General features: G+C 41.5%; 2 protein-coding genes across 8 annotated transcripts; one reads left to right on the top strand and one right to left on the bottom strand.

Moving 5' to 3' along the window:
- Positions 1-1355: 1355 nt before the first annotated feature.
- Positions 1356-15984, top strand: LOC144713464 (uncharacterized). Of its 5 annotated transcripts, XR_013584058.1 has the most exons (16): positions 1356-2034; positions 2616-2690; positions 2770-2896; positions 2963-3027; positions 3113-3186; positions 3278-3387; positions 3703-3740; positions 4230-4368; positions 4441-4599; positions 4669-4775; positions 4875-5034; positions 5109-5145; positions 5234-5309; positions 5404-5558; positions 7280-7345; positions 15855-15984. XR_013584058.1 is itself a non-coding variant. In XM_078588048.1 (15 exons), exons 3-14 carry the CDS (start codon positions 2827-2829, stop codon positions 5539-5541), a joined length of 1173 nt encoding a protein of 390 aa, XP_078444174.1. In that variant the 5' UTR covers positions 1356-2034; positions 2625-2690; positions 2770-2826; the 3' UTR covers positions 5542-5558; positions 7280-7804. The 5 variants fall into 5 exon arrangements, 4 of the variants coding, with proteins under 4 accessions (XP_078444174.1, XP_078444176.1, XP_078444173.1 ...); XM_078588048.1 differs by lacking the exon at positions 15855-15984 and having other exon boundaries at positions 2625-2690; positions 7280-7804; XM_078588050.1 differs by lacking the exon at positions 15855-15984 and having other exon boundaries at positions 2770-2884; positions 7280-7804.
- TAF2 (TBP-associated factor 2) lies at positions 7342-23933 on the bottom strand. 3 transcript variants are annotated; one of them, XM_078588045.1, is made up of 25 exons: positions 23731-23932; positions 22667-23015; positions 22419-22564; positions 22271-22337; positions 16538-16737; positions 16306-16459; positions 12109-12193; positions 11941-12032; positions 11709-11834; positions 11585-11638; positions 10951-11019; positions 10761-10858; positions 10349-10681; positions 10189-10276; positions 9980-10105; positions 9853-9909; positions 9691-9770; positions 9565-9607; positions 9416-9502; positions 9238-9327; positions 9106-9164; positions 8945-9035; positions 8695-8863; positions 8462-8636; positions 7342-8374 (listed from the first exon to the last, which is right to left on the bottom strand). In XM_078588045.1, exons 1-25 carry the CDS (start codon positions 23859-23861, stop codon positions 7510-7512), a joined length of 3834 nt encoding a protein of 1277 aa, XP_078444171.1. In that variant the 5' UTR covers positions 23862-23932; the 3' UTR covers positions 7342-7509. The 3 variants fall into 3 exon arrangements, with proteins under 3 accessions (XP_078444171.1, XP_078444170.1, XP_078444172.1); XM_078588044.1 differs by having other exon boundaries at positions 10189-10681; positions 23731-23933; XM_078588046.1 differs by lacking the exons at positions 16306-16459; positions 16538-16737 and having other exon boundaries at positions 10189-10681; positions 23731-23933.
- Between the last annotated feature and the right edge of the window lie 4057 nt (positions 23934-27990).

Here is a 27990-nt window from a genome sequence, read left to right as displayed (position 1 = left end):
AAGGTTCATTGATGTCAGAATATATTATTAAAGGAGTTTTTATGAAAAATTTTGTTTAAAAGGACCAAAAGTCCTAATTGAGAAGTAACCATGCAAGACTCTCCTTGAGTGATCTCTCCTCCCATTGTGATATGAATGGTAAGAAGATCTTTATATAGATCTCAAACGACATTGATTTATAAGATGATGAGGAAATGAAAACTAGGTGTAACCCAAAATTTGAAATGCTTAAAGAAACTTGGGCGAAGAAACTTATATTTCAAGAGATGGTGAATGATTATGTAAATACAAAAAAGTAAGTTATTCCATCATTGTTGAAGAGTGTAGTGGGGAACGACAGGGGACCCCCCCCAACTAGATAAATTTCTGTTTATCCCTTTTTATTTTCTTTTCTTTCTTTTAATAGTTTTCAGTTTTTTCTTATTGTAATTCCAAACGTCTAAGGAGAAGGTTATAAAAGCCCCCTCCCTTGACATGAACAATTGGTGAATTTTGGAATAGAAAAAACAGTTTTCATTTTCACCCCTGTCGTCTTCGCCGCCACCGCGTTACTGCCGCGCTGCCACTCGGACGCTAAATCCTCCCCCTCTCCCTTGCGACGATCCGTTGCCGTCGTTCGCATCGTCTCCGCCCACCGCCATCCTGCATCGGAGTGGGATCTCTTGAGAAGGTTTGCATATGAACTTGAAGATTTTGTGACTTTATAAACATCTTTTCACAGTCATAGACCACTATTGCATCTACTTTTTTTGAGGCAATTTCCAAAACTGGGAGGAGTATATAGAATATTAAAATACACTCAGGATCTTTATTTAAACTATTTTGCAAAACTGGGAGGATCATATAGATATTAAAATACACTCAGGATCTTTATTTAAACTATTTTCCAAAAGTGGGAGGATTATATAGAATATTAAAATACACTCAGGATCTTTATTTAAACTATTTTCCAAAAGTGGGAGGATTATATAGAATATTAAAATACACTCATGATCTTTATTTAAACTATTTCCAAAACTGTAAGGATTATATAGAATATTTAAATACACTCAGGATCTCTATTTAAACTATTTTCCAAAACTGGGAGGATTATATAGAATATTAAAATACACTCAGGATCTCTATTTAAACTATTTTCCAAAACTGGGAGGATTATATAGAATATTAAAATACACTCAGGATCTTTATTTAAACTATTTCCAAAACTGGGAGGAGTATATCGAATATTAAAATACACTCAGGATCTTTATTTAAATTGTTTCCCGCCAGAAAGGGAAATCAACATTCGGAACTATAAAACCGAGCCGGCGAAGGAAGAGTGAAGCAGATGTTCGGTTAAGAGGTGCAGATGGAGCGATTCTTCAAGAAGAAGGCGATGATCCGAGTCGATCTTCCAATCTCATTGACTGTTTTTCCATTTTTTCAAGTCCAGCTATGTGTTTGTTCATCAATTCAATCGTCGATCCATCACTCACCGCATGCCGATCCCGATCTCCTCCACGGAGAATCGCTCACGGTCAAGATGGAATTAATTTGCTGGAAGTTATCTCGTGCATATCGTATCGCTTGTTTGTGCTTTCCTCCGTCGCTCGAAATTTTTATCGTTTACCAGGTCGGGGCGATTTGATTACTCTAAATTGCAAATCATGTAGGAAAATTTCGCAAATAATTTTCTTTCATTTCCAGAAGTCTCAGTCGAAATTTGTCGATAATGTGGTGACGGAAATAAGTAGGAATCTTCCAGTTGTCAGTGTAAGGATTCTCTTTGTCGGTGATGCGTTGTAGTGAATGTTCGTTTGTGATTATTCTTCCTTTGTTTACCGAACAACCTGATTGTGGAGATCTGACCTGCGTTGAGAGAAGGTTGGGGTCCAGGAGGAAGCCACATCGGGCTCATTGGTTGCACAGGCTCTAGAGTGTTCCCTACGATGCGTGTTTCTCGATAGCCATTGGTCTTGTTTGGGAAGCAACTTGTTCGTCCGCTCAGAATTCTCCCCCGAAGATGAACGGAGTTACCTTTCTGCAATTGATGTGGTAAATTTTACGCGCACTTTTTCGTGTTTAGCATGATTAGTTGATGCCGTACTCAACAATATTTTGTCATGCCAGTTCTTCAGGTATTTCATGAATGTCATAAAAAATAAGCGAACACTGTCGCCTAATCCTCGGGCGAAATGGTTGTTTTCCTCTATGGTTTTTCACTAAAAGAAGAAAATAAGTAGACCTAGTGCTCTCCGATGCAATCAAAATGATGTAAAACTAATCTGAACACAAATGATTATCTGATTGGTGACCACAGCATGGGCATGTGATCACAATTCAAAATTTCAAAAAAAAAAGATTATCTGATTAGAAAATGTCTCTGAAAGTGAATATGTCGTTATTTCTCTCTTATACTGCTTGACTGAGCCTGACTTCACTATTTTTCCTTTTTTTCCTGATTGGTTTTCTTGTCTTTACATGATTGAAATGTTTCCATGGTTAATAATTGTCAATATTGATCTTCATTCTTCACGGGTTAAGCTCAAGCTGAAGATAGAAACACGACATCATTCAACTTGGGTCCTGGATCAAGATTTATATCATATCATAACATCGTTTTTGTCTCAACTTAGAGAGTTCAGCTGGATGGGGGCGATCGGTTCTCCCTCCTTGTTTCACCTGATGCCTTTTTTTTTCGTAGATACAAGGTCATTTCGTTGTCCACACTTTATCAAAGCAAATATTCAGTGGATTTTCCAATTTATTGTAATTTTTAAATAATATCAGATCGAAGATCTTATCAAGTTATCAACGGAAAAACTTTTCCACGATGGCGATGAAGTCATGTTGAGAGATCACAATGGAGTAAAGGATTGTCGTGTTCTTCCATCTCTGTGTGAAGGTTATGTGACGGGTAGACGAACTTTTCTCCACCTGTACAGTTAATATTATGTACATATACAATTATTATATGTTGTAGGTGCGCAAAAGGTTCGTTCCTTAACGGAGAATACTTTGCAGATTTTAGATCTCTGGTCCTTTAAGGTATATATTTTGGGTCAATTTATGTGAACTATTTTAATACCTCACCTGAAAAATCATGCTCTTCTGGCACAAATGCACCTGGAAGCATGGTCTGGCGACGGTGAATGATTACTTCATCAGGATCTTATTTGCTTCTGGAGATTCAGCAGGCGAAAAATGGTTTTCTTCCGAACTTTTTTCTCTTGGAAATTTTGTATTTGTCCCGAATTCTATGTCCATACTAAAAATGCAGTTTGAAAATTTTAATCAGGTTTCCCTCAGACGTTGTTCTTCGAGGACCAGGATTGTCTCCAGCCCCACAAGCCACGAGGATAGTGAATGCTCTTTCTGGCCTTTCTAATTTCTTGGAAATAATTGAAGGTGTGGGTGCATGCCTCTACTCTTTTTGGCGCAGGTTTAATCCTGTTTAACTTTATTAACCTTCACATAACCTTCTAGAAAGGTTATGTGAACGTTCTAGAAAGGTTCAGATTTCATTAACCCTGTTTCATCTTCTTTTAAAACTTGCGCACACCTTGCTATCCAGAACTGACATTACTGAGACAATTCAAATCATGTTTTAAAATCCATTTTCAGTCTGTAAGGTGTAACTCAATTTTTATCAATTAACTCACCTATTACGAAAAGTTTAATTTTGATGAATTTATAAGGTATGGCTTTTCTTCGATGCTGCAGGTTGGAATTTCTTCGGTCAGGGATTTTCAAAAGTTGAGGTATTCTAAGTGATATGAATGTTCCTCTTAAAAATGAACATTTTACAGTAACAGCAGAAGTGCAGCGTTGAAAACTAAGTAAACGAAACTCAAAAAATTGATCTTGTATCGTGTAATTGTTCCACTGAAATAAATATAATCGAAGGGATCATGATCAGGAAGCGTAAACTTCGATATATGCCTGGTTGATGCTTTGACCATTCGCTAGTCTAAAATTTCCATAATCTGAATATTTCATTTTTCAAGATTATCTGTCCTGTTGGGAGACTTTTACTCGCATCTCTTGCAATAAATTGCTAATTGGGAGCAAATTCCACTTAATTTTGCAAAACGACATCCACGAAGCACGATTTATTTGTTAAATCACTGGAAATAGATATTGGGCTATTATAATCAGGTCCTCTGATTAGTAGCCAGAAATGTTTAAATTCTACATTTAATTCGTTGGCGATTTGACCGTATATGTGAACAATTTTCCTGGTATCTCAGGTTTTATCATCATTCGATATTGACTCAGAGTCTTTCACGTGGAAGAAAGCCACCAACGTAGCCACCACTGCACACTCACCAATCAAAAAAATTACGAACAATGATTTATCTTCACTTACAGATCTGTTTTCGGTTAATGGTATAATTATGGAGACTTTTGCGCTCTAATCCTCGTTCTTATTTTCCTGACCGCTGCTGATCGCATTTCCAGATTTCAGGGCTCCAAAGCCTACCCATTTAATCCCCACAAGTAATACAGCTCTAGAGAAGGATGAAACTATTGACCGTCGGACAGTTCGTGCAGTCTCATCTGAAAGGATAAAACCGACTTTTTCTCGAAGCAAAATGTCCGGGAAAAAGACACCTTCGGGTATAATGGAAGATAATTTTCTCCCAAACACAATCAAGGGTAAAACTAATTTTCCTTCCTTTCTGACAGATGCCATCAACCCATCAGTTCCTCCAGAAAAAGAAGTTGCTTCTGTAAATTGTGAAGGAACCTGCAATCCAGAGATAGACGTCCCTGCTAATGCTGGAACAAGCTATGTAAGTTAGTTGAATTAAAATCAAAAAGCATATCTCAGAGATAATACGCACGCATTAAGATATTATCTGTGTATAATTGTTTATCCTTTTTGGCACTAGATCTCTGAGCAGTTCGTAAAGAATTCGAGAGGAAAAAGCAAGGGTTTGTCAGAGAATGAAGGACGCCTCGCGGGAGATCCCTCCAGCTTAACACAAAACTCACAAAAGACGGACAGTATTGCCGTTATTAAGAAGATGCAGTCAAGTGACAGCGTTCGAGGTAAGTTTTTATCTGGAAGAGAAAATTTATCTGGGATTTGTCCTTTTTTCACACTCGGTTCTCACATTTGACAGTTCCTGGGAAGAGTTCTGCGGCCAGAGGAGAGAAGATGAGCTTGTTTATCGCTGTTCTTTTGTTTAGCGTAGTTGCTTATTCTCTAGCAACTAACTATTTTCGTTTTTTATGCATTCCTTCACATCAAAGTAGACAGAAAGGAGGCCGGCGCTAAGAGAAAGCCCGGCAAGTTGACTGATCAAGGAGGCGTATCTTCCAAGGTAAATTGATGAAGAAGAAAGCATACTTGTGCGAGATGTTATTACTTGATGAGATAATCAGGTCGTCTTCTTCTGGTATTGGTGACCGAGTCAGGTTTTGGACTGCCATTCGAAGGGTCAGCTCGGGTCCCTCACTGTAGCCGAGCTCAAGTCTTTCCTCATAGAGAAGAAAGCAAAGGTTGGCGGGAAGAAGGAAGATCTCATTCTGCGTGTGGCATCGTTGATTTGCTGATGATCACCCTCATTCCGGTAGCACCCCTCTCTCGCTCTCTCTCTCTCTTTCTCTTCTCTTTCTTCACTTGTCCTCTCTTTCTTCACTTCGCTTCCCTCTCTCGGTCAGTTCTCTTTCGTCATTTCATTTCTCCCTCTCTCTGTTCTCCACTTCTGTCTGTCTCTCTTCTAATCTATTTCTTTCTCTCTCTCTCTCTCTCTCTGTGTCTCTCTTCTCATCTAGTTCTCTCTCACTCTCTCCCTGTCTCTCTTCTTATCTAGTTCTCTCTCGCTTCTCTCTCTGTCTCTCTTCTCATCTAGTTCTCTCTCGCTCTCGCTCTGTCTCTCTTCTCATCTAGTTCTCTCTCACTCTCTCTCTGTCTCTCTTCTCATCTAGTTCTCTCTCTCTCTCTCTGTCTCTCTTCTCATCTAGTTCTCTCTCTCTCTCTCTGTCTCTCTTCTCATCTAGTTCTCTCTCGCTCTCTCTCTCTGTCTCTCTTCTCATCTAGTTCTCTCTCGCTCTCTCTCTCTGTCTCTCTTCTCATCTAATTCTCTCTCGCTCTCGCTCTGTCTCTCTTCTCACCTAGTTCTCTCTCGCTCTCGCTCTGTCTCTCTTCTCATCTAGTTCTCTCTCGCTCTCTCTCTGTCTCTCTTCTCATCTAGTTCTTTTTCTGTCTCCCTCTCTTCTCCTTCACTTCTCTCTCTCTCTCTTCTCCTTCGTTCTTTCCCTCTCTCTTACCTTCACTTCTTTCTTTCCCTCTCTCTTATCCTTCACTTCTTTCTCTCTCTCTCTCTCTGCTCCACTTCTTTCTCTCTCTCCCTCTTTCTTCTCCTTCATTTCTTTCTTTCCCTCTCTCTTCTCCTTCACTTCTTTCTCTCTCTCTCTCTCTCTCCTCCACTTCTTTTCCTCTCTCACCCTCTTTCTTCTCCTTCACTTCTTTCTTTCCCTCTCTCTCTCTCTCCTCCTCTTCTTTTCCTATCTCTCCCTCTTTCTTCTCCTTCTTTTCTTTCTTTCCCTCTCTCTTCTCCTTCACTTCTTTCTTTTCCTCTTCTCCTTCACTTCTTTCTCTCTCTCTCTCCTCCACTTCTTTTCCTTTCCTCTCCCTCTTTCTTCTCCATTTCTTTCTCTCCCTCTCTGTTCTCTTTAACTTCTTTCTCTCTCTATCTCCTCCACTTCTTTTCCTCTCTCTCCCTCTTTCTTCTCCTTCACTTCTTTCTTTCCCTCTCTCTTCTCCTTGACTTCTTTCTTTCCCTCTCTCTTCTCCTTCACTTCTTTCTTTCCCTCTCTCTTCTCCTTCACTTCTTTCTTTCCCTCTCTCTTCTCCTTCACTTCTTTCTTTCCCTCTCTCTTCTCCTTCACTTCTTTTTCTCTCTCTCTCCTCCAATTCTTTTTTCTCTCTCTCCCTCTTTCTTCTCCTTCACTTCTTTCTTTCCCTCTCTCTTCTCCTTCCCTTCTTTTTCTCTCTCTCTCTCCTCCACTTCTTTTTCTCTCTCCCTCTCTCTTCTCCTTCAATTCTTTCTTTCCCTCTCTTCTCCTTCACTTCTCTCTCTCTTTCCTCAAATTCAGTTTCTCTCTCTCTCTCTCCCTCTCTCTTCTCCTTCACTTCTTTTTTTTTTTCTCTCTCTCTCTCTCTCCTCCACTTCTTTTTTTCTCTCTCCCTCTTTCTTCTCCTTCACTTCTCTCTCTCTCTTCTCCTTCACTTCCCTATCTAACATCTCCCTCTCACACACGTCACAACACCCATCCCGACAAAAATCAGGAGGATCACCAACACAAATTTGCAACACAACAGGCAGACGATCAAACTATGCTCATTCACCATCAGGTAAACCCTTCTCTTTTACTTTCATAATTAAAAATAAAAAAATCAATCTCGTTAAAAAAAACTAAAGAAAAAAATGCACCAATACATTCCCTGCGTCTCCTGATGAATTGAATTGAATACTGAGAATATATTCATGCGAAAAGATGATAATCATCCTTTAGCAGTTAATTACCGATGGGTCTCTTCAGCTTGATCCTGACTTTGGTTCCTATACTACTAGACGGGGCCGGCGTGGGCTCCACAGGCCCTCCCACTCCCAAACTCCTTCCATCCGCCAAAGCCAGAGTCTGGTCTTCCTGCCGCACCACGTCTCCTACGCTTTCCCTTGCTTTAGCCTTTGCCAACTCCTTCTCTCTCCGTTTCTTCTCCTTTTTCCGACGCTTCTTCTCCAAATACTCGGCATCCTCTTCCCCTCTCCTCTTCCTTTCATCTGTCTTCTCTTTCTTCTTCCTCTTTGTAGCTGTCTCCCTGTTCCCGACAGAGTCCGCCTCCTCGAGGTTCTCGGGCGCAGCCCGTTGCGGTGCGTCCACGGACACCGAACTTGTGGGACCCAGGTCCCCCTCACTCTGCATACCGATTTTCACCGATGGCGTCGGCTGTCTGACCTTGATCTTCACCACGGGGTACTTCCTCTCGCTGCCTGTCGAGAAGGCAACATCTCTGGCAGCTTCCGAAGTGGAGGCAATGGGCATCTCCACTGGCTGTGGTTGTGGCACCGGCGGTTGCAGTGGCAATTGCTGTGGTTGTGGCACCGGCGGTTGCAGTGGCAATTGCTGTGGTTGTGGCACCGGCGGTTGCAGTGGCATTTGCTGTGGTTGTGGCACCGACGGTTGCAGTGGCATTGGAAGTGGCTGCGGCGGCGGTGGCTGCAGTGGTTGTGGCGGTGGCGGCGGCGGTGGTGGTGGCCTCTCCTCCTTCAGGTTAAGAAAAGAGGTGATCATTTTCCGCTTGCCCTCCTCCACGCCTGTTAACAGATGCTCCTGCATGGTCTGCATTCGTCCTCGTGCCCTGCCATAGAGTGTCGGTGGCCTGAAATCAAATTGAAGACTCAGTGTGTGTGTACAAGACAGAAGGAAAGGGCGACAGACTGGGAGTGGAAGCCTACTCCCCGCATACCTTCCAGCCAGGGCCTGAAGCATGGAGAACAGGTGGTTGCGGAGGTAGATGTTGTTGTAGGCCTTTTGGCTTCGAATAAGCCGGAGGAGCGCCACCAGAGTCGCGGCATCCACGGCCTCTGGCTCTGCATTGGCCTCGCAGAGGCAAGCCGCATGCGCAGCCAGCTTCGCTTGCCCTGCACGAGTAGTCATTACCTCTCTGCCATGGTGTATTGGAAGAGGGGGATTGCTGACCTCGTGGGGAGGCCTCGTGAGCAAGGAATTCAAGGAACTGCGACAGAGCTCGGCCGATGCCGCTCCAGTGGAAATGGAGGCTGAGGAGAGCCTTGCTCGCCTCCAACCTCACCCCCCATGGAGCTCTCTCCTTGTCACGGAACGATCTCATCAGGTTGAGGACCTGATCCTAGAGAGAAACAGAGGAAACACAGACAAAGGTCATCAGAAAGAGAAGAGCCTTAGCCAGAGAGGAAAGAGGGGGACTTACTGAAGGGACAGAAGAGGACATCTTGAGTGCAATCTGGGCCACAGTTCGGATGCAACTGATGGTAAGGATGTTGTTATGGCTGGGCATGAGGCTGCGTAGAACAAGTTAGCCAGCCAGCTGAGGTGAAGAAGAGAACAATAGATTATTTTTTCGCGCACTACCTGTCGAAGAGCAGGAGCCGGTCTATGCGCTTTAGGAGTGGAGTTAACAGCGCCACGTTCTACCCATTCACAAGGATTGTTAGCAGCGTTGCAAGAAGAGGTGGTTTTTTCACTGCAAAGAGATTTCTTTACCTGTGCGCCAAATTCTAGCTCGCCCATCGACTGAACAAGCGCAGCTAGCCAATGAGCATCTGAGTACGGGTTGCCGCTGTTGTCGTTATACTGAAAGGGGGTTTTCATGAATTACATGTTTTTCACTGGATATAACTACAGAAAAGGCACAATGTGGGGGAGTTCAGAGATTTTATACCTTCAAAAGCTGAAGAATAAACTCGACAGCCTCCCGCGGACTTGTTCCATCCGCTGCCCTGACTGAAGCAATCGCTTGCGGAATGGCCTGGGGAGCAGAAGAAGTGTTGGAGAAGAATCCAACGGCAAAGAAGATGACAGAGCGGTTACCTTCAGGACAAAGTACTCTGGAACATCGTGGAAGTCGTTGGGCCTGCCAGACGCCAAGAATTTAAACGGTCAATCAGAATAAAAAAGAAGGGCCAATGACTGAGCCTAGGGTTAGCTTCACTATACATTGGGAGCCAGATTTCTGGATCGAATCTCCGGCTTTTGTAGAACTTGATCAGATAGTGCAGACCAGCCCAATCAGTCTCCTGCGAACAGCAAGCTATGCATATCAAGGCATTTTCAGACCTCGAAAAACTAAGCACAAGCAGCGTGGAGTAATGGAGATACCTCAGATGCTGTCTGCGCAAGCGCAATGGCCGCCTCTATTCTGACTCTCCAAAAGCACTGTTCAAAGCATACATAAGAAGTTAAATCACTTAACAAAGCACCACCAAGAGAGCCAAGAAAGCCGGACCTTTGAATCATTGAGCAGGTTATTCAAGGCATTGATCACAGAAAAGGGATGCTGAGGCAGAGCCTGCAACATGCCAATTGCCTGTGATTGGGCCACCACATCTTTATCCTTCTCCATCTGATTAATCTGGGACACATCATTTGAACTCTTACCAGGGTGCATTTCAACGGAAACAACTCAACACAATGTCAGGAGGTGACGTGTCGTACCCACATCTGAGCAGGCTGGTGGAAATGGATTTCAGCAAGATATTCCATCTCAGGGTCAACTCTAAGCCACAGCAGCGGAGAGTCCATGCTGAAAAAACCACACGTCAGAAAAAAAACCATCAAAGAAAAGAATTTATAAAATCTGAATGCTATTACACACCAGGCACGAACATCAGTGGCAGATACAGCATCTACACTTTCATCGGCACCGTCCAATTTTGCTCCTTTCTTTGGTTTCTGGATGCGCTTGGCGGCGAGCTTTGAGTGGCACTGAATCTCCAGCAGCTGGCAGCTCTCTCCGGTCAATGGAAGACTCGGGTGGTCGTAAACCCCATCCAGTTCATGAACTCGGATGCTAGTCATTCCGGGCCATCCTCCGGCGCTTTCCTTAGTCTCACCGCCGATAGTTTCTGTGGCGGTGCCAGGAGCAGTGGAATCTCTCACCGCAGCCACTTCCACCATATTCCGCCGCTTATTGTAGGAAAATCCCATCCTGAACAACGAATAAAAGAGACATATTGAACGGAGCGCCCGGACCAGCGCAAAGGGTAGACGCCGAAGAGCCTGCATACCTCAGGATGGGGCATCCGCACGATTCCACCCAACGAGGGAAAAATTCCCTTAGATATGGCCGTTCCAGATTGCCCACTTTGTTCGCGAAATGCCGAAACTGCACACCAAATTCATGATGCTCAGTTTTCATTATTCTTCCATATTTAAGAATGCAGATTGAGCGTACAGTTTGCAAAAAAAGTATTTAACCTCCTTCGTGCTGAGTGTCCTCACGGGGCGCGAAGGTTCCTGAGCTCTGTAAATGACCAGCTGCATTATCTGAAATTTGGGCAAAAAAAGGAAAGAAAACTTAAAAAAACTCCAACTACGAATTGAAACCAAATGATACTTAATTTAATAATATGCAGAGAAATTGAATCTTTCATGGAATATCTGATATTTGTCCTTAATAATCGAATTGCAGATCCGAATGGGTAGCAAGTAGCGTTGAAGAACATGCCATCGTCATCCATGGATGATGATTGGCAATGACAATGATGATGACAACAAAGACAAATTCATCGTTATCTTCAATGAATAATTCAAAAGAAAATCCCCTTTATGCCAGATGGATGACGAATTCTCATCTACATTGTTTAAAACCTTTGGCTTGAACTAATGAAGACAACGATGACATATCCATAACTAGATGATGATTAGTCTTCTTCATCCTCCATATGTCATTGTCCTAGTTGATGCCAAACAACACTAGCTGACTTTGAATGGTCATTGAAAAATCGGCTGCTGAGCAACCCAACAAATCCAGACATTGCGCGATCATCAAAAACTGGTCGGTTATAATTGTTGTCTTCAGAATGCAACAGATGGGAAAAAACACTCTTACTTTACGAAAGGATTCAGGGCCCATCTGTTTTTCCAGCATGTGTAAAATTGCTATCTGACAAAATAAGACAAACTTTTCAGCGATCATATTCACCAATAGAGTTCATAAAAAGTTGTTAACTTACAGATTTCCACAAATGAGCTTTCCCAAACACGCCAAGACGATGAGTCCCATATAGATCCCTAGTTGCTGCAGAAGAACTTAATGCAGTGGCACCGCAAATATCCGCCTTACAAACAGTACAATTCGCCTACATAAAGCACAATACACTATAAATTCCCTCTTCAAAATTAACTTCTAGCATTGCTGAACTGATCTTCGAAAGGTTGATTTTCTAGGAAGTTCCAGAGAGAAACCTTGTAGCGTCGATATCGGACTTCATTATTTCCAAGAAATCTCTTGATATAAGCATCAGCAAGAAACCCAGCAATGCCATCAACTAGCCACTCTGCAGAAAATCATAAGAGTGAAGTGATGTTGGAGTTCATGTTATATTGCTTAAAAACATTCATACTTTAGCTTACCATCGTTTGGACTCTCTGCAATAATATAAGCACCAAACCATTGCCGCGCAAGTGCATGAGCAAGCTTTATCCGGATTTCAATCGTCTGCATCCAAAGACCGAATATTTATGCCAAATATAGGCTTAGACTAACTAATTATTCTCATGTCAATGTGCTAAATGCATGTTTCGCAGACGAAAAGGCAGATAAAAACCTGACTGAAAGCAGTGGTATTATGGACTGATCATGATCGAGGATAAAATAATAGATCAAATACGAGAAACGCCATTAATTTCCTATGAGAGGAAATGTCTTCGAGATTGAGAGGAATGAAATGAAAAAGAATCAGAGACTGAATCTTATCGACTCACCCCTGCTTGACGATACTGGGAGAATCTCCCTCCTTCCACCTGAATCTTTTTTCTGAAACATCCTTCCCCCTGAATCTTACATTGTTAGCCATTGTTGCTTTTCCATCTCCTATTTTTAATATTTCCCTTTTAATGCATAAGTGGACCACATTTCTATAAGTGGACCCATGTGACTTAATATGAGTGGGCCCAGTCCACTTAATATTGTGGGCCTAGCCCATTTACTCTTATTGGCCGGTATTTAAACCAGCTGTAATAGGTGAATGAACAAGAAGTTCTATTCTCGTTTTTGTAAAGCGTAGCCACCTCAAGAGGGGTTTAGGAGAGGTTGCTGGAGGAAGAACCGGAGCTGCACAAGGGGAACTAAGTTTAACATATAGACTCATCCCACACAAGATTGCTCGGTGACACTGGCAGAATAGAGCTTACGTATCCTGTTGGCATGATAGGTTCATAGAAGAACCTTATCAATACACAGCCGATCCAAGAACAACAGTTCTACTGATCATTGATCCAGGAAAGAGCTATGCGTCTATGCGACCTATTCATGAATCCCTCTGTATTTTGAGCTTAAGACTGGTACATATTTCACTGTGAATCAGCACAACCTATAAAATTTATTCTAAAATCTGTTACGACTCCGTTGTAAATCCTCATCGAGAATAAGAACTTGAACTTGCTAATAAAAGATCCACGGGTTCTCAAGAGAATAGTCCAGAAATCTAGGGAAATGAGAATGGAAGAAGGGGAAGGTCGACGGAGTTAGCACACCGAGAGTCGGAGAAAAAGGGGGGGGGGAAGGTGTTCACAGAGAGAGAGAGAGGTGGAGTAGTGCACGCCTCGGGCTCCCAGTCGTCTCCTCGTTGCAGGGGTGGTCTTCTGCAGGGTAGAGAGAGAGATGAGCTAGGAGTTCGACCTCAGAGTGTTCGTAGGAATTACTTACGATTGATCAAAGGTGCTTCTGTCATCTTCAGATGCCGCTCTTAAGGATGCGGTGTTGGGCTCTGTTGGGCCGGTTCTCCCTCTTGGTGTCTGGGCCGCGAACGAAGTTCATAGACCCGGGCGCGGATCGTATCAAAATCGGGATCATCTCAGAACCTTCAAATCGAGAGGGTTTGGGGTTTGGCATGATCCTGATCAGATCTAACGATCAATAGGATTGGATAAAAAAATGGGTATTCCATTGACCAATCTCTGAGATGGCAAGTCAAGTCTAGGATATCCACTTTTTTTATCCAGTCAAAGTGGGTATTCCGTTCTGCAATTACTGTAAGAATCCAAATCCAAATCCTGCTGGGGAGAGGAGATACTCCCTATCCTGGATGGGCGACGTAGGCAACTATAGAGATGTGGCTGATTTGGTTCACCCTCTCTATCCCTATCTTCTGGATTCTCTCTATTCTGGGTCATGCTCTACATCGCAACCTGTCACTCTCTCACTCTCTCCTTCTCTGGTACTCTAAAGAGAATGCTACTCTTGGTGAACTTTCTATTCGTGGAACCTTTGAATGGACGAACCTACTCTTTTATACTTTGATCTTGGTTCAAGAATTTGGATCCTAGCATGATTCCAACTAAGTCATGTCTGACTTGATTTTGGACTCTTGCGCAATAGACCACATGAATCCATTGACATCCAAATTCAGCTCATATAGTCCATGTTCTGTAGGCTGAAAGGTATTCCGCAGGAGGAGGGCAGTCTCTCTCAGTGAAAGGCACAGCACAATCCAGATTAAAAAAATGGGGAATCATTAAAAACATCTTTAATGTGGCCCAAATGAAGATCAAGTTATGTCTCAGAAGTTAGCATATTGACCGTCGAGTAATTCTGAATTCTGATGCGTCTTTCATTATGATAAGGTTATGAAACAGCGACTTGCACCAATCACAGAGAGGAAAATCCTGCTATACGTGGACGGTAGCTGGATGTCGAATTGCTGTTGGCGGAAATGTGTGGTTAGCTGCTGGTGCTACACCGTCATCTTGGTCATCCTTCATTTGATGTTTTGGGAAAGATGTTCTATCTTTCCTCAAAAACATTGATCTCTCTATCTCTAGAACTGTGTGTGACGTCTGTTTCTGTGGAAGACAACCGTTACTCGTTTGGTTCTAAAAATGTCTGATGTCAGCAACCATTTCAAATGGCCCATAGTGACGTGTGCAGTCTCTTCCACAGCCTCTATCACCGGGCCAAATTAAATTACGGTTCTGGCGGATGATTTCACACACACGGCATAGACGCATCTGTTAAAAAACAAAATCATAGGTGTACATGTCGATCCTAGTATCTGCAAAGTGTACAAAAACGCTCTGGAGAGTCAGTTAAAGATCTGACAACGCCAAAGACTTCTTCATTGAACACCGGACATCTTGGTTCAAGAGCAGGGGCATCCTTCAACAATCCAAGAAGTATGGAGTAGCTGAGAGAAAATTGGGCACATAGCTGGCTGTTCAGACGTTACACATTGACAAGAACGTCCCTAAATATTTATGGGGGGAAGCCGTGCTGACGGCGTTCCACCTTATTAATTGGCTGCTGCCCAAGAATCTTGGATTCAATAGTCCCTAAGAGCTGATGGAGGGAGCACTTCAGAATCAGGTGCTGAGGACAGGCGTGCACAGTGCATGTTCACCCGCACCATTCTGGAGGCATTCAGTTTATGGGTGTCAATCAAGATACCTTTTTTTTCTATTTTGTCTTTCCTATTTTCTTTTACTGTCTTTCATATTCAGTTATTTCCCTAATATAGACTAATGGGACTAACTAATGCCCCAATACATGTAACCAAGAATCTGGTATATTAGACCAGAAAGAGTTAATGGAAAGATGTTATCATTGTTCAATACCAATCTCCCTAGGGTTTTCTTGTGGAGAAGAAGGTTGTGGCTGAAAAGCTGAAGACACCAGCTCCAAAGGTTACAATGGGCGATCAAGGCCTTGTTTGTGGTATACCCGCAAAGTAAAAAGGGATATATAAATGCAATCACCCAGCTCAAGAGGAATTTAATTATTCACTGATGTCATCTTCAATGAGAAGGAAAATTTCTACCCATCTGATGCAGGAGTATGTCCAGTTGAGTAAGCAGGTTCCTGATCTACTCAGTGAAGGAGTGGCATCATGCATGTTTTTCGTTTCTTAAACAAGTTGAACATCAGAAGCATCTATGCAAGAACTTGATGGGGTTCTCAGCTGGACTCACTTCTCCTCTTCGCCTTTTATGTAACACATAAGGCTGTTTTTAATACCTTGTAAGAGTATTACTTTTAAGAGATTTTTTTTTTGAAAAGTACTTTAAGAGATTAATAAGCCTATTTTGACATGGCCCACTGCATTCTGCATAAGTGCTCATTAAGTAACGAAGTTTTATGCTATTCATGCTTCTGACTCAAGCAGGAACAGAGAGGCCGCAGCTGGAGCATGCCGGGTGACAAATCTATCAACGTTGATACATTGGATTTATCGATTTGATTCACAAATTTTACAAACGTCCAGCTAAGGGACAATGAAATAAAGTTCAGCTAAAGGACAAGAAAGCTCAACAAAAAGGATAAAACGTTCTGTGCCTTTATACTAATTTATAAGATTTCGGTTCATACTGATTCAAACAAATGATCTGATTGATTTGATTGTTTGAAACGACTTGGTTTCCAGATATGAAAAAATATAAGTCATCATTACAGTGGACAACCACTAAAGGACAAAAAAAATGAAAAAAATATGATTTCCGGGGAAACAATAAAAACACAAAACAACAACATCAAAGAGAAGCCTCCTGAGGCTTAACTGGAGAAGAGAAATGCAATCTCATTACAAAAGATAATAGCCAAAAAAGAAAATTACCGACCTCATCTATAACCTTCTCATCGAATAAAAGATTCGAACCAAATATACACATGGAAGCCCCCAAGTTTGCCGGAGATAATGAGGATTCAGGGGGGATAAATACTTGCTTATATGACCGAAATGGGAAAGATGTGGATAGGTAATCTTCGTAAAAGCTGAAAAAGGGGAAAATGCAGTTTCAAAAGCCTTTATCTCATGAACATTAAAACATTCCAGAGCATTGGGGGCCTCACCTGAATGCACTATGAAAAAATCCGACTGTGTTTCTAAGCTTTGAAAAATCTGCGGGCATAGACATGTATGACAGAACAGCATTGTGAGAGTCTGCCAATATTTCAAACGGCCCCACTGCCAAGGATATCCAGCCAGCACTGACGGGAACATCCAACTTATAAACATATGTTTTCTTTGGGGGTTCATCTTTGCTCAAAACCTGCGAGTCCGCAAAAAATTCGTGGCAATACTTCAAATAAATCATGCTGTTGTTATCAAATATTGGAACATGGGATGATATATTATACGCATTATGTTTCTTTCAAAGTTCTTCATCTGAGAAATTCAGGATATGAGAAAGCTCAAGAGCAATCTCCAAACTTAAATCAAATATTCAAGCATTTAACTTCAGATGTAGGAGACTGATACGATACCCATAAGAGTTTATGAAAGAAGGAAGAGGAGTGGAGGGACGGGAAGTGGGCCAGCGGGAGCTGAGCTGGCCTAATAACCCCTTTCTTGAGTTAGTTAGTAGGGAATAAATGGGTATAAATAAGGAGGTCGGGGACAAGAAGGGGGGTACGAAGCATTTCGGCTTTTCTTGAGCAAGGGGGTCGGGAGATCGTAGCTGCATTCGGCGAGAGGTTTCTCCGGCGAGCTTGAAGGAGGAGGCTCGAAAGCGACGTGGGAGTGTTCTCATACGGGGAGCTATAGCAAGATCAATCTGTAAGTCTACGTTTACTGCAGTTCCTTTACCTTCGATACTGCATCGTATCATTGGTATCAGAGCCGCGGTCTTGGCTATCCAATGACGCTGAAAGACGTGGAAGCGAGGTTGGAAGCGAAGGAGGTGGAAATGGGCGAGATGAAAGAAGAACAATGGAGGAATCCAAGGAAAATGGTGAACTGTTAAGGCAGGTACTGAGAGATCTGGCAATGATGAATCAAGGAAGTACGTCTGGAGAACGAAGTAGTGGGGACGCCGTCCAGAGAAATAAGAAGAAGGAGAAAGATCAAACAGTAGGGGATGGGGACACGAGGAAGGAAAAGCAAGCTGACAACATGAATAGAATCCAGATTCAACAAACCAAGAGCAAGATGGAAGCCCCGAAGTTCCGGGGAGATGATGTAGAAGGGTGGGTAAGAGGAATGGAACGATTTTTCCAAGTTCAAGAAGTGCTAGAAGAAGATCGTATAGATGTGGCAATGGCCAACCTCGAGGGTGAAGCATTGCAATGGTATCTATGGACTACGGATCGTTACGCATTTACAGGATGGAACGATTTCAAGATCCAAATCGGGAAGCGATTTGATGATACATTAGGCGACAACATTAAACATCAGTTTATGGACATCAAGCAAACGGGGACGGTGAAAGAATACCGGAAGGAATTTGAAAGACTGTCGGTTTATTTGCCACCAATGCCGGAAGACATCATGTATGACATTTTCCTCAAGGGGCTGAAAACAGAAATACAGACAGAAATGGATGTCGAAGAATTTTTAGGCTTAAGAAGACTGATGGATCTAGCTCTGAAGACAGAGAAAAGGCTGGTGGCGCTGTGGAAAGCGTGGGAGAGTCATTGTCATAAAGGGGGGCGAATCCCCAACCAAGCATCTCGCCTACAAGGAAGTAAAGTTCACACTACGTATCAGCAAGGAACAGGAGAATGGAGTCTCACCCAAAATAAGCTCAAAGAAACAGAGGCTGTCCAGGGGACACCAGCATACAGAAAGAAATTAATGTTGACTGGGGAAGAGTTTCAGAGACGACGTGAGAAGGGCCTGTGTTACCACTGCAGTGAAAAATTTGGACCGGGTCATCGATGCAAGAAGACTTTACAAATACTCATCATAAGCGAGGAAGAAAGAGACAAGGGCGAACCGGATATGACAGACATTGTGGAAGGGGAAGAAGGAGACATTCCGCCGGAGGCACAATTATTATCAGCCCATGTTTCACTTAATTCGATGCTCAGATGGACCCATCCAAGATCCATCAAGCTGAAAGGAGAACTACGGGGTAGACAAATTACAGTATTAATTGACAGCGGGGCTTCTCATAACTTCCTCTGTGCAACACTTGTGAAGGAGTTCCGATTCCCAAGTGACTCCTCTGTATTGTTTGAGGTGACATTCGGTAATGGCGAGTCAAACAAGGGCCAGGGCTTATGCATAGGGGTTGAATATACACTTCAGGGGATTGAAATGATCAGTGATTTCTTGCCGTTCAATCTGGGAGGGGTCGATATGATACTAGGAATGGCCTGGCTGTACTCGTTGGGATGGACTCATATTCATTGGGAAAGGCACATCCTCAAATTTAGAAAAGGTGAAGAGGTGGTTACCTTGAAGGGGGACCATAGTCTGACCAGAGCATCAATGAATATAAACTCAGTGGACAAGGAGATGAAGAAAAGTCAGTTGCTCGTGATGGAGTTATATCATGTCGAGAAGAGTATCAGTCAACCTCAGACGGTGCAAGGAAGTGCGCTAGAAGCATAGTTGAGACAAACGTTCTCCAAGGTCTTTGAACCTCTCTCTGCACTACCTCCTGCCAGACCTACCGATCACACCATACAGCTGTTACCTCAAGCGCAACCGATCAATCAAAGGCCATACAGATATTCATATTTGCAGAAGGATGAAATTGAGAAACTGATCAGCGAACTCTTGCAGGTGGAATTCATCAGGCCGTCGCATAGCCCTTTTGCCAGTCCAGTTCTATTGGTAAAAAAGAAGGATGGAGGTTGGAGATTTTGTGTAGATTATAGAGCATTAAACAAGATAACTGTACCAAATCGGTATCCTATCCCTGTCGTAGAAGAATTACTGGATGAACTTCATGGTGCAAGCATATTCTCCAAGTTGGATCTTAAATCAGGCTACCATCAGATCCGGATGAAAGAAGAAGATATCCCGAAGACTGCTTTTAAAACCCATGAAGGCCATTATGAATTCAGAGTCATGCCTTTTGGGCTGATGAATGCCCCTGCGACATTCCAATCTCTGATGAATCATCTGTTTCACCCTTATCTCAGACAATTTCTGCTAGTGTTTTTCGATGATATCCTGGTTTACAGTCACTCACTGAAAGACCACGAGAGGCATCTACAACAAGTTTTTCAGGTCCTTGCTGAAAATGATCTTCATGTCAATCCGAAGAAGTGTCAACTGGCGTGTGAACAGTTAGAGTTTTCGGGGCATTGGATATCTCAACAAGGAGTCATGGCTGACAAGGCAAAGGTGGAGGCCATGTTAAACTGGCCAGTCCCTCAGAACATCAAACAACTGCGTGGGTTTTTGGGGCTCACTGGTTATTATAGAAGATTCGTACAGGATTATTCTATCAAGGCAGCACCATTAACAGCACTGCTAAAGAAAGATGCATTTGCGTGGAATGAAAAGGCACAGAATGCATTTGAACTACTCAAAAAGACAATGAGCTCCACACCAGTATTAGCATTGCCAAATTTTAGCTTGCCTTTCGTCATTGAAACAGACGCATCAGGAGTGGGTATCGGTGCAGTACTCCTACAGAATGGGCGACCCGTTGCATACTACAGCCAGGTCCTCCCAAAGAGAAGCCAGGTTAAGTCAGCATATGAACGAGAACTTATGGCTATTGTGTTGTCAGTTCAGAAGTGGCGTCACTACCTGACGCATATGCCATTCATATTACGCACCGACCAGTACAGTCTTAAATATCTGTTATGCCAAAAGCAGATCCAAGAGCCCTATAGCAAGTGGGCCTACAAACTACTCGGTTTTAATTTTGAGATCGAGTACAAGCCGGGCAAGAGTAATGTGGTAGCAGATGCATTGTCTCGAGCTCCGATAATACCTGAATTCAAAGCCTTGCATATATCCCACCAACAACTTCTGGATCAATCCATTATTCAGGAGGAGATCAATCAAGACCCAAAATTTCAAAAGGTGGTTAAGGACTTGAGACTCAATCCTCTATCACATTCGAAATTCAAACTGCACAATGGTATCTTACTCTATAAAGGCAGACTAGTGTTGACTGAGAATTCATCACTACTACCCAAGATCTTACAGACCTATCATGATTCCACAGCAGGAGGACACACAGGGTGCAAAAGAACATATAAGAGGATTGCGCAAGATCTTTATTGGCCACGCATGAAGAACCACATCAAGAACTATGTCACCCAGTGCCACACGTGCCAGGTTAACAAGATATCTTCCTTATCACCGGCGGGGCTGTTACAACCGTTACCAATTCCAGAACGAATTTGGAAAGATATATCCCTTGATTTTATTGAAGGGCTACCCACATCAAAAGGGTTCAATTGTATTATGGTGATAGTTGACAGACTGAGTAAGTTGAGTCACTTCCTACCATTGAAGCACCCGTTCACGGCCGTTACAGTGGCAGATCTGTTTGTCAGAGAAATTGTGTGCTTGCATGGGATGCCCTCGTCCATTGTTTCTGACAGAGATAAAATCTTCACCAGTTGTTTATGGAGAGAATTATTCCGCCTACAAGGCACCACATTACGCATGAGTTCATCGTACCATCCTCAAACAGATGGCCAGACAGAGGTGGTGAACAGATGTTTGGAGGCATATTTACGTTGTTTTGCATTTGAACGACCTAAGTCATGGTCCCAGTGGCTTCATAGGGCTGAATTTTAGTATAACACAGCCTTCCATTCATCGATCCAAATGACACCTTTCAGAGCAGTATATGGCCGGGATCCACCGAAATTGCTACACTATGGTTCTCCATCGTCGCCTCTGGCGTCTGTAGATAACCTTCTAAAGGAAAGAGATGATACCCTGAAAATACTGCAACATAATTTACAAGCCGCTCAGTCTAGCATGAAACGTAAAGCTGACAACCATAGGAGGGACCTTGAGCTGCAGGTTGGTGATTGAGTTTATCTGCGGATCAGGCCTTACCGCATGAAATCATTGGCTAAAAGAATAAATGAAAAATTATGTCCGAAGTATTTTGGCCCTTTTCGAATCTTAGGAAGAGTTGGGCCTGTAGCCTATAAGTTGGAATTGCCTGAAGGCTGCTCTATTCATCCTGTTTTTCATATATCGAAGCTTCGGAGGGCTCTGGGCTCGGGCAAGCAAACTCAAGTACTTCCCCCATCGTTTACTGATAACTTGGAGTGGCCAGTATATCCAGCAGAAGTTGTATCTGCCAGAAAGCGGAATGGTGTGGTGGAAGTTTTGATCAAATGGGCAGGATTACCAGATGAAGATGCTTCATGGGAGCCCTTATCAGTCATTCGTAATCAGTTTCCAGATATTCACCTTGGGGACAAGGTGATAGTTGATGAGGGGGGTAATGATACGATACCCATAAGAGTTTATGAAAGAAGGAAGAGGAGTGGAGGGACGGGAAGTGGGCCAGCGGGAGCTGAGCTGGCCTAATAACCCCTTTCTTGAGTTAGTTAGTAGGGAATAAATGGGTATAAATAAGGAGGTCGGGGACAAGAAGGGGGGTACGAAGCATTTCGGCTTTTCTTGAGCAAGGGGGTCGGGAGATCGTAGCTGCATTCGGCGAGAGGTTTCTCCGGCGAGCTTGAAGGAGGAGGCTCGAAAGCGACGTGGGAGTGTTCTCATACGGGGAGCTATAGCAAGATCAATCTGTAAGTCTACGTTTACTGCAGTTCCTTTACCTTCGATACTGCATCGTATCAGAGACTAAGTAGAAATAACATCATTATGATTGAGAAATGACGAACAAACACATTTGTAGAACTGAATCTGACCTGATAGAGCAGGTCCCCGCTGCTGACAGCCACGAGGTTTGAGTCGACGGTAATCTCTAGATCGTAGCTGGAGTTAAATCATGAAAAACAAGTTTTAGAGGTAAAACCAGTGGTAGAATATTCTGCACAAAGACCAAAATCGACATACCATGAACACTGAGAACTGCCATCCATACAAGGGAACCAGCAGCGGGCTCGTCTAATTTGATTTTCAGTGCGGACAAGGCTGTTCCCAAAGAGGACGCAACTCTCAGTCGCATCTATTTGATAGTTTATGCGTACTGATTGGACATTCTGCACCCAATATCACCCTACATGAGAAACCAAATCCATGAACACTTCTATCAAACGGAGAACATATATTTGAAAAAAAACATCGTCCAATATTTTTATCACCTGATGCAACTGATGCCCGTTATCCTCCCCTTCTGTATTTTGTAATTTGGCATCTCCGTTTGCCAGGATATCAACATCATTCTCTTTATTCATCTTGTGGCATGAAATGAATAAATTAGGTATCATTTCCTTTTCAAGTGAGGAGCAGTACATTGTACAAGTGACTTCCGCGGCCGTGGAGTAGGTGGAAACTGAAGGACATCCTTCATCATCTTTAACCTTTGGAAAAGGGTCTAGGTATTCAAATTCTGCCGGTTCTCCGTTCACTAGGACACTCCTGGTGATTAAATTGGCGGTGTTCAGGCCAATTATTTCGCTCTCCGGGAAAATAACATCCATTTCTGTGTGCCTAGCAAAAAAAAGGTGTTATTCGACCATAATTCTTTTTTGAAGAAAATATTCGACCATAATAAAACCAAGAAAATGATCAACCAGATCCGTTATTGGAAAAAATATGGGAGAGGATTAGGAAAGTACAAAAAAAATCGTGTCACAACCTACTCTCGATAATTCGAAAGCTATCGGTACTCTTTCAGGGCTTTAAAATCTGATACTCCAAAATAGCTCCCACAAATTCGACGGAACAAAAAATGTTCTACTGAGATTGGAAAGATGCTAAAATTTTCAAAGACAATCTTTCCGCATTCAACCTGAAATATCTAGTTAATTTGCATAAAAATTTTCGTCTTGTGCAGTGCCGTTAAGAGCTGAATATGATATATCTTGTTAATGTGCATCAAAACTTTCGGGTTAGACAGTGCCGTTACGAGTTGAGAATTTCCCGATCGTGCCTTTTGTTTCAGAATTTGACATTGCGACTGTAATGAGTGATCTCAAGGCTTTCAATCCTAGATTTAATCAAAGAAAGCATATTTCTCCGAGAGCGGACACGCACCATCTCGTTTCGGCAGGCAATAATCCATACAGTAACCTAATTTCACTAAAACCAACAACTAACTCAAAAATGCTCCAATTAAAAACTCAAAACCAAAACCTAAATATCAAGAGGAAGAAGATTGAACAATTCGGAACGTGAAATAGAAGCGAGAGCTCGCCCAGCTTACCCAAAGATCATGCGTCGCTCAACGTCAACAGAGAGGCAGATTTTCTGGCGGAGAACAATCCCCGCCGCCGTAGAACTCGCTGTAGATTTGCTAGCTTGATCTGTTGCCTTCTGCTTGCGAGGCTTCGCCATGTTCCTTCCTCTGCGAACTCTGCCAGCTTCGAAGACCTGCTTCTCTCCCGCTATATACCTTCTCCAAACTGAAACCTGTAGAACGAGCTCATTATATAGTAACCGGAATAGCCCCAGAGGGGGGTAAGTGTACCCCCGGATACAATCACCGCTTTAGCACGTGCTGTCAGCAACCTTTTCTTTTTTTAAGTTCATATTCGAGATAAAATGGATACCTCTCCAATTTAAGTTATTTTTCCAACTATTTTTTAAACGATAAAATAAACGATTTTATTGTATCTACCGTGCAGGGACGCGAACCGGACGATTTTCCGTCCTGGGGCGAAAAAATCGTCCCGTCCAAGGGTGTGGACGATTTTTTGGACGAATATTCGTCCTGGGAACAATCGGACGGGACGGTTTTAGTCACTTGGGATGAAAAAATCGTCCGTCCGGATGTCTCGGATGATTGACAGATGACTCTGGACAAAAAAAAGAATTAATTAACTAAATTGCCGAAATAATCTATGGATTTCCAATAAATTGTGGAGAAGGCAATATTTAATCCCTCATTAATTAAGATTATAATTTATTTTTATACATGTAGATATCATCTTATTTTAGTATAAATGTGAAATTTAACAGATAAATATGAATTTTCATGCTTAAGAATTTCATATTCTGTTTCTCCTTAGACTAAATTCCCAGAAAATGCAATAAAAATTCATTATTTAATCCCTAGCATTATACAGTTATTTTTATTTCAATTATGTCCTTTTGCAAATTAATTAAAATAGGCAACAATAAATTCGAATATATCTCTAAAAGTAAATATTTAACTATTTATTGTTTTGTAGCGATATACTTAACTTGAATACTTAACTCACATATCAACATATTTAAGATAGAGATGTTTGTAACGATGGTGTCAAGATAGCAATTATCGTGACATTGAAATCTAAAATAATGAACATTACTTAAATAAGTATTCTCCGAACTGGAATTTCACAAAAAATTAAAAAAACACAGAAAATAATGTTGTTGTATTACTCTTAGTCATGTGAAAGACACTCATATCAGACGACTATAATGGATTGATGGATCCATCACAGTATAATGGATAATGGATTGATGGATCCATTACAATAGTGCACATGATTGAGGGATCCATACTTATTTTGCAAAAGCCAATCCTGTTCATGTAGCATCTCACATGAATCGTTAAGAAGACAACGACCATGGTTGGTCACTTACATTTACACCAATCATATAAAATCATAAAATTTTCAAAAAAAACTAAAAAATATTTTTTATTATTGGTACATTCTATGTAAAAAGCCAAATGACTTTCACACATAGTTAAAACACATTCAGATTTTTAAACAATTCAAAGTTTTAATAATCCTAGAACAAATTTAATTAGCTCACTTAAGCATATGCCTTCATACTGTCGTCTAGATTCCTTTTCATGAAAAATAAACTCATAACCATTATTATTCCTAAAGTAGAATAATACATGTAACTCAAAATTTCAAAACACCACAATCATTAAAAAAACTAAGAGTATCAAAAAATAAACAATACAAATCTCCAAAGAAAAAAATCCACCTAAATTCTGATAGAAATATTAAAAATATGATAATATTGTAATGGATGGGTCACAAATAACAGTAAAAAATAATTAATCTTTCAAGATTAATTGCAAGTATAATCCATTATACCCATTATATAATTTCCCTTGATTTTATTCATTTTATTTTATTTTTATTCTCAACTCTTTCACAAAATTTGAAATAGCTCTGCTAATTGTTTTTTAAAAGGAAAATCATAAGTAAATCCAAACAATTAACTTCATTAAAAACATATATGTACGTGATTCAAGTATCAAGATCGTCAGATTTTAATACTTGAACAATAACCCATCAGTAGCAAAAAAAACTGGCCACTGACTTGAATACGAAAAGTAAATAATCGCCTAACGGTTTTGCATTAAAATTATTTAAAAAATTTTACAATTATGCCAAAACAAACGGCTTCCTAGCAAGTATTCGTCTCTCCACAAAGAACTAATTATTAAAAAAAATGCAAGTGCGAAGAAAAAACAATCCATCTAACAGCTTTTGCATTAAAATTATTTGAACAATTACATTTATGTGGAAACAACCCGCTACCTAACAAGTTTTCTTTTTGCACTAAAGAATGAATTATTACAAAAACACAAATAGAAAGGGAAAAAACAATCCATAAGAAGTAAAATATAAAAAAACTAGTCAGAGATTTTAATTCAAGAAAACCGCCAGGACGTGGTCGCGCTCTTCACCTAGCTAACTGGCCTTGGCTCCCCATTCTTTTGGCCTCTTGTGGGACGAAAATTGTTTTGAAGTCATAAATATTTTGTACTCTGATTAGCTTTGTTTTGAAGCTTCCCATGGAAAGAGATGGGGAAAACTGCCAACATGTATATGAAATCATATAGGTAAATGAGAATGTAATCATGGCGATTAAAATTAGTCCAAAAAAAATAAAATATGTATATTAGCCCATGAAAATAATCTTCTTTAATCTTAGACACTGAGAAATTTACACTCATTCCAACAAATATGTTATTCATTAGATCTAAAATCTTCAAACATCAAAATATGGCCATAAGAGGGTCAGAAAATGAACTCAATAAATTTGGTTTTTCTTCTCATTTTGCTTGTCGACCTACATCAGTTCCAAATGCATTTTAATAAAAAAGTGAGTAACTTCTCTCAATCTCGCCTAAATTGATTCATCTAGTGTAACAAAACTTTATGAATACACTAATATTCATAATATTCCATCTATCTATCAGTAGAGTCACTGAGCCATTTATATCAATCCTTCTTGGCTATCTAGGTAGAAATTAATGGTTGCTTTTACATCTCCAAGAAAGTAAGATTTTTCCATTCAATGAAAAATACTTAGAGATTGATCATCTCTAAACTATCGATCCAAAAATCAGTGTTGGTGTATTTTTTCAAGGTGTATAATAGATTGTTCCAACAACAGGGTTAATTAGGCTACAATCCCATAAGCTCGAGGAAGTTATATCTTTGTAAGATCTTTCATGTACTAACTGAGTGCAGGGACCTGGGAATCTGATCTAATCGTTTGAATGTTGGATCGGATCGAGCATTCGATTGATCGAATGTGAATCTTGGTCATTCGGGTCAAAATCAATTCAGACTCAATCGAACCAATAGGGTTGGATTGTATTAAACGATCTGACCCAATGTTATGATAGAATAACCTGAACCAATTTGATTCTAACCTATAGTTCAGGGACGCGGACGAGACAATTTTTTCATCCCAGGACAAAAAATTCGTCCCGTCCGAGGATACAGACAAATTTTGGGACAAAAATTTGTCCCGGGAACCACTGGACGGGACGGTTTTCGTCCCACGTCCTGAAGTCTCGGATGATGGACGGACGGATGTGGATGAAAAACCGCCGATTCATATCCGATGGTTGAGATCTCGCCACGTGGCATCGCTATGACAATTTGCATCAAGGTCCCAATATTTTTTCGCGCGTGCAAACTGATGCCACTCATAATTAATTGTACATAAGTCCATTTGCATTCTCTCTCCTCCATATTTTCCTTAAAAAACTTAGAAAAATGTACATTAATATATTAAAAATATAAAATGGGTTTTTGTCGTCCGAGACGAATTTCGGGACAAAAATTTGTCACGGGAGGACTGGACGGGACGAAAAACTGTCCTGGTATGATTGGACGGGACGATTTTTTATCGTTGGACAAAAAACTGTCCCGTTCTTCGTCCCTGAACTTTCTCTGGACCTCGGATGGAACGAAATTCGTCCCGTCCCGTCCATCGTCCACGTCCGAGACGATCCGGAACTATATTCTAACAGTCAATAATAATTACAGTAGTGGAGTTTGTGGGAGAGAGTAATTACAGTAATAATAATTACATAGATCCGGTTTGGATCGAGAGGGAGAGAGTTTGTGGGAGAGAGAGAGAACGTATGAGCGAGAGAGAGAGAGAAAACAATCAAGAGAGAGAGAGAGACAATGGCCGAGAGAGAGACGGAGAGAGAGGGAGAACAAGTGAGAGAGCAAGAGAGAAAGCTTGTATGCCTTATGAGTAAAAAAATAAAATA

The sequence above is a fragment of the Wolffia australiana genome, chromosome 16 (genome assembly GCF_029677425.1).
Source record: "Wolffia australiana isolate 7733 chromosome 16, ASM2967742v1".
Lineage (NCBI taxonomy): Eukaryota > Viridiplantae > Streptophyta > Magnoliopsida > Alismatales > Araceae > Wolffia > Wolffia australiana.
This window is presented reverse-complemented; position numbering and strand designations above follow the sequence as displayed.